Below are 6,224 nucleotides of genomic sequence, written 5' to 3'. Positions count from 1 at the left end.
AAACACTTGACCTCCACAGTGAAAACTATGTTACATCCTGCCTCTGCACCACCCCTCACCTGGACGCTCCTGATATTTCTGTGTTGTTATGAACGTGTCTGAGTGTAAAATCTTCTGCTGCATTGTTCATGCATAAAAGGCAAACTCCGGAGAAAGACCAAACCCAATTCTGCGGACATCATTTCTGAAAACTGCTTTACTGTTGGTAGACAATGGTCTGTAGCACCCCCACCCCTCCCGTGTGATAAATACTGCAGATGTCATTGCAAAAGTATTGAATCAGTTTGGATTTTTTATTGTAAAAACAAGTGAATCAACAGTAAATCACCAGTTTATGGATCAATGATCGATGTTTAACAGACATTTACACCGTTTCACACTGAAATCAATTTCACGCAGTAAATTGATCGGTTGTAGTTCGGCTGGTGGCTCCTGTAAGTAGGACAACTCGTACGGTTCAGTTCCTGTACTTGTAGCAAGTACTAATCCATCCCTCTGACATGAAGAATATGGTGTACTAATATTTTAATATACAATATTGTTAGATTTTCACCAAGGAGCCTTGAGACCACTGTCAGGGGCACTATGTGAACATAGTGCTGAACAACATCAACATGGATATGATAAAATAATCCACTTTTCTCACATCACCCCATGTCCAGAGAATGTAACCAGAGGGGTTCAGCCAAAGAGAAAAAAAAAAAATATTTTGTCATCAATGGCATTTGCTCCTCTCGAAGTCCAGCTTCCTTGCAGCTGGGTTTGCATCTTAGGGGCGTTTCTCAGTTCAGTTGCCTGATGATACTGTTAATGTCTGTACCACGAAATCCAGGGTTTCCCAGGTCCTTCAGGAGCCTGGCCTTGTCCCTGGCAGCGTGACGAGCCACCGACAGCTTGAAAGGCAACAGGAAGTTGTTGCTGGCCCGGAAGCTCTTACCAACAGAGTAGATATCATGAATCAGGTCCTCCAAACAGATGATGCCATGTTTCCCTGAGGAACAAGAGAGCAGAGGTGTGAGATGTGATAAGGACGGTGGCAGAGTGTAACCAAGTAGATGCACATAGACCAACCTAACCATTCTGTGCCAAACCATCCAATTCTATAAAGCTTAAATCAACGTGTTCATTCTCTAATGTCCAGGGGAAATTCACTTGTTTCTGGGATGTGAAAGTGCCAAAACAATTATTTGCAATCTTTATATATTATAACTCATTTATTCTACTATTTATAGTCTCCACAGTAAATTACTAACTTTTACAAACTGGTTTTGCTGCTAATTCACAAAGTTATAAAAGCTACAACATATTAATAATCATGCATGGGATGCCCAAGTGGTCTGATTGTTTCAAACAGGTGTTTGCTGCAATTTTCCTTAAAGGGATAGTTCACCGAAGATTTCCTCATTCTCCATCACACCGTTAAGGAGACTTACCCATGTGCTGCTCAATGAAGGTGTTGTCTGTGAGAGGAACTCTCTTCCTGCCTATCCTGGTCTGTCCTCTCTTCAGGATGAGCTCACGAACAGATTTCAAGTTGGGAAATCTGTCGGCAAGATCATTATGTGTTTATCACTACAACAACACAAATTTAACACGTTTGATTTGCTGAAGTGTAACTGTCGGATTGACTCACCCCCAGGCAACGTAGGGCTCCACCAACCTCATCATGGCCATGGAGGTCTTGTTGATTTTGACGAAGGCCCCACTGAAGATCTTCCTCAGCCTGAACATGTGGACCACCTTCATCACTTTGGGACTGACACCTTTGATCCTAAAAGGAAAGGATCATCAATGTTTGTGTGTTTTGAGCAGGTCATTGGTGTAATAAAGCAACAGCTTCCCATCTCAGACTTTCAGTTATTGGACCCTGACAAGTTTTAGACTTGGAAATGGCAAGACGCAAGATCTTTTTCATTTAATGTAACCCTCCGAACCCTGGAATTCTGGATACAGAGGAATCTTGTATCTTTAGTGTTTCTCCCGCTGGAACACTTTCACAAACTATTTAACGAATTTTAAAAAGATATTAAATTAAACACAATTTGTTGGAATGGAATCTGCAGACAAACAGCACAGCAAACAAAAGTTAACTCGAATTCAAGTGTTTTCACCTTCACAATGATTCTTTCTGCAGACACATCAGCCATCTTTGATCAAGTTTTCCTCAGCACTCATAAAAACACCCCATTTAAGACTAAGACTCAAAGGCTACATCCACACAACTGTGTTTTAGTTTTAAAACACATCACTGTTGCTACGTTTAAGTCTACATCCAGAATACTCCAGGGTTTTCAAGCACCATAGGCTAAGTTAGAAAATGGCGCTGCCCTTGTTGTAGTTTTAAAACTCAGGGACTGAGTTAAAGTCCGGACGGACAGAAACAGACATTTAGAAACAATGACTTTCACCCAAATTCACTTCCTGATTGTCAGTCCAAGCTTGAGAGAGTGGGAGATTTCGGACACAGACAGTTTCTGATACAGATCTTAAACGCTCGTCTGTATGGAGATTCTTTTCTAACTGAAACATATTGTATGGATGTAGCCTTACAAGGTTGAGAAATCTCTAGTAGTGAAATGGGATTAAAAGTTCAGAGTTCGGACTGAACACAAAAACATGCTGCCTAGTGCGAGAGGATTCTGAAGCAAAAACTAAATGAGTTCTCCCTTTGGTAACTTCATCTGTCAAATTAATTTTCAGGTAACAAAGGCAACGACATGACAGAGCTGAGGCTTGAGTTTTCAACCACCAACAGCTACTATTAACAAACCCAGAATAAAAGAACTACAGCGACCTCCAGTTTGTGTTTTATAACTTAAAATGTCACATATACAACATTCTCAGTCATTGAGGTGTCTTCTAAAGGCTGCTGGGATGCTTCATGTGCTCTCATTCCCACCTGTACTGGCTCAGTAGTTACTACATACAGCGTGGATGTTTGTATGATGCAGACAATCCACTCTGTCTCAAAAGATGCCCTGTTTACCGTTGCTGTCACCTGTTCCACTGAACTCCACTCGCCAAATAAATGCAAAAATCTACAACCAGTTTCTGCTTTTTGATGGATTTCCCTGCACATGACCATGAGCCTCTGTCTAAGTACTCACTCTCTGATGCGGACAGCGAAGGCAAGCTGGTTCTTCGCTGGAGGCAGAGGGGCAGGCGGCCTGACTTTCAATCTGCGGATGCGAGTTTCATCCCGATTCCTCTTGTGGCTGTCTTTCAGGAAGTCTTCCAAACGTTTGAACTTCAAGCCTTTGCCTTTTGAAACCTGGAATAATGTAAAAGTACAGTTGTAAATATACAGCTATGTGTACATAGTCTAGTCCAGTCATTCCCAAAGTGTGGGCCGCGGCCCCCTGGTGGGCCGTGAAGCCACTGCAGGTGGGCCGTGAGAGGTCATCAGAAAATAAATAGATAAAAAAGTTTCAGATTTGTAAGTAAGCATTGATTACCACCAAACATTTATGATTGATTTAAAAAAAAGTAATCATCACAGGTAATGAAACAAAGACAAGAGATTTAAATTCCACGTTCTTATTTTATCTGACCTATATAGCAGGTGTCGTTGTTTTTGCTGACCGTCACATTAACACTTGAACGCATCATTAGCGGGTGAATCACAAGTGAGGGAGAACTTTGTTGTGAGTTGGGTCGAGCAAGATGGAGCAGGGGAAAGCTGCTGATGACGAAGGGGAATCAGAAAGTCAAACTGAATCATTCAAAACTAAAAAGAGGACTCAAGTGAGGACCTGTCGCTGGCCCAGAGGACAACCCCCAAGCCTGTGTGTGTGCTGTGCACTCAGATGCTAGCTAACAAGACCCTGGGGCCATGTAAAGTGCGCCGCCGCCATTTAGAAACTAAACATGGACAATATTTTAAACATCTTTTAAAAATACGTTGAGATATTTGGTTGCGCCTCAAATGTGTTTTTCTTCTCCCGGATATTCTTGTTGTGCTCTGTTATACAAACAGTAAGAATATATTTTTAACAATCCACTATTTGCACTTCATGTTTTTTTACATTGGTTGCTTTGCAAATTGTTACGCTTAAATGTGGATGTTCTTGGATTTGCACTGCATATGCCTGCGTTCATATACAATTATTTTTGCTATAAAATTAATAATATGTATGATTCTAGTCCTGTGTGTGGATCATATAGTTGTGATTAAAGGTGTGGGTGGGCCGCACACATTTTTCAGTTTTCAAATTGGGCCGCGGCATTCTTAAGTTGAGAATGGCTGGTCTAGTCAATTCAGATGACAAACATGTTTGGGCAGTTTTTGGGGTGAAATGAAAACTCATAATTTTAACACATGGATTTTGAGTTTTACATTAACTGACGAACAAAGTGAACAAAACATTGTAATTGTGAATAAACGTTAGATAAAGGGGTTTCTGCCTCTACAACGCTGGATTTCAACTTGCATAGCTATTTTCAGACATGGACTCTGGCAGAATTAGGTCCTGACTTTCCCCGGAGTTTGCCTTTCGCACATGAACAATGCAGCAGGAGATTCTCTGCTCAGACGCATTTACTACAACACAGAAACCTTCAGAGGGTTCAGGTGAGGGGTGGAGCAGCAGGCAGAGGTAGGATGTAACGTATACATTGCGCTGCAGGGGTCACAAGTTTTTCTTTACAGCACATAGACAACGGCGTTGGCCCTTATCACAACACGCTCTCTTGACATTTTCGTAAGTGTGGCATCTCATTTTCATCCTGAGATGTTTGTTTTCAGTTTAGAGTTTGTTGCATGAAAGAAACATCATCCACATGGGCTCATTCAGACATTATCCAGGTGTTTACTCAGGGGCTCGCAGGAGACAATCAAGTCTGGAGCCTGTCACTCAAACATTTGCATTCTCACATACAGCCCCTCTGTAAGACGCCAGGAGATTCTATGGGGATCAGTGCATGTCTGAAAGCAGTTTATGACTGATGGATTTTGTTAAGCCCATATAGAAGCTCCCTGCTCTTTAATCTGAAAGCCATAACAGATTAGTCTGATATTTTGGAACTCACAACTCCTGCTACATTGTCAAACTGAGATGTAGCTTTGCATGACAACTGGACACTAGGATGTCAATGTGTATCGAGACTAAGTGGGTTCATCTGCATTGGAGTTCAACACGATGTCAGGAAACCGTCCTCACTGACCTTTCTCTTCTCGAGCAGGGCGAGCTTGGCTTGTGTGGCTTTGATGGCCTGGTACGCTTTCCTCTTCTTCAGGAGATACTCAGGAACCAACTTAATCACCTTCTTAGATCTGAGAACACCAACATACAGACACACGGTCACTGACACACGCTTTAATGCAACACGTGAACGTGGCTACTGTTCATCGAGGTGATCTCACTAATGAAAGGGAAGTGCTTTCTTTTCTTTCTTTCTCACCAATATTACAGGTTTAAAAGTGGCTGTCATCTCTATTCAGACACAAGTTAGCAACAATTAGCTTTAGCAAGACATGTTAATGACTATATTGCTAAAATCATTAGATTAATAAAGTTACGCGACAGGCATCAGCTACATGACTGCCATCTCACTTCCACATTAGTTTACTAAATGAACAATAAACACATCGCTAGCTACGGACCGGTGAAGATACACTGAGCCCCATGTGAAACGAGACTCGATAGAATCTGCTTGTTTCACCTCCAACACTCACAATAACAGTCCTGACATGTGAAGTTAAACTTGTATTTTTATACGAGAGAGAAACGATGCGGTTGGACGTAAAGAAAAGTGCAGATGGACTTAGATGAAGTTAAAAACAAATACATACTCGGATTCGGCCATGGTGCAGGGTGAAGACGCGACCGTCGCTGGGATATGACGTAACGGACCTGAGTTTCAATGGCGCATGGCAAACATGTTTATGGACACAATACCGCCACCTACTGGACGGAAGTGTGGTGCAGTAGATTTGCAGGGGAAAAGCAAACAAAAAAACATCTGGATCCTCTTTGTGGTTGCTGTGGTTCTGAAGTGATCGATCAGATTCATAATCATTACTGTGTTTCCATTTGTAAATGCTGATATTAATTCTTTCTCTTACAACCCACCAGTCCATGTTTGACAGTTACTGGGTCAATACAGTGTGTGCAGAGTCCAGTTGCTGTTCTATGGAGTGTGGGGGGTTACACCTGTGCGTCATATTTTCAGACCATATTTTCCTGCTTGGTATTCCACCAACACCTGCATACAATACTGCAAAA

The 6,224-nt window shown here is 41.9% G+C and overlaps 1 protein-coding gene across 1 annotated transcript; it reads right to left on the bottom strand.

The window, feature by feature from the left end:
- Window positions 1-272: 272 nt before the first annotated feature.
- Window positions 273-5,891, bottom strand: rpl7l1 (ribosomal protein L7-like 1). The gene is made up of 6 exons (XM_035144533.2): window positions 5,792-5,891; window positions 5,164-5,272; window positions 3,108-3,271; window positions 1,634-1,771; window positions 1,434-1,543; window positions 273-991 (listed from the first exon to the last, which is right to left on the bottom strand). Exons 1-6 carry the CDS (start codon window positions 5,803-5,805, stop codon window positions 783-785), a joined length of 744 nt encoding a protein of 247 aa, XP_035000424.1. The 5' UTR covers window positions 5,806-5,891; the 3' UTR covers window positions 273-782.
- Window positions 5,892-6,224: the final 333 nt, after the last annotated feature.

This window comes from Hippoglossus stenolepis, chromosome 20 (assembly GCF_022539355.2).
Source record: "Hippoglossus stenolepis isolate QCI-W04-F060 chromosome 20, HSTE1.2, whole genome shotgun sequence".
Lineage (NCBI taxonomy): Eukaryota > Metazoa > Chordata > Actinopteri > Pleuronectiformes > Pleuronectidae > Hippoglossus > Hippoglossus stenolepis.
Note: the sequence above shows the minus strand (reverse complement) of the source record. Positions and strands in the feature narration are given on the sequence as shown.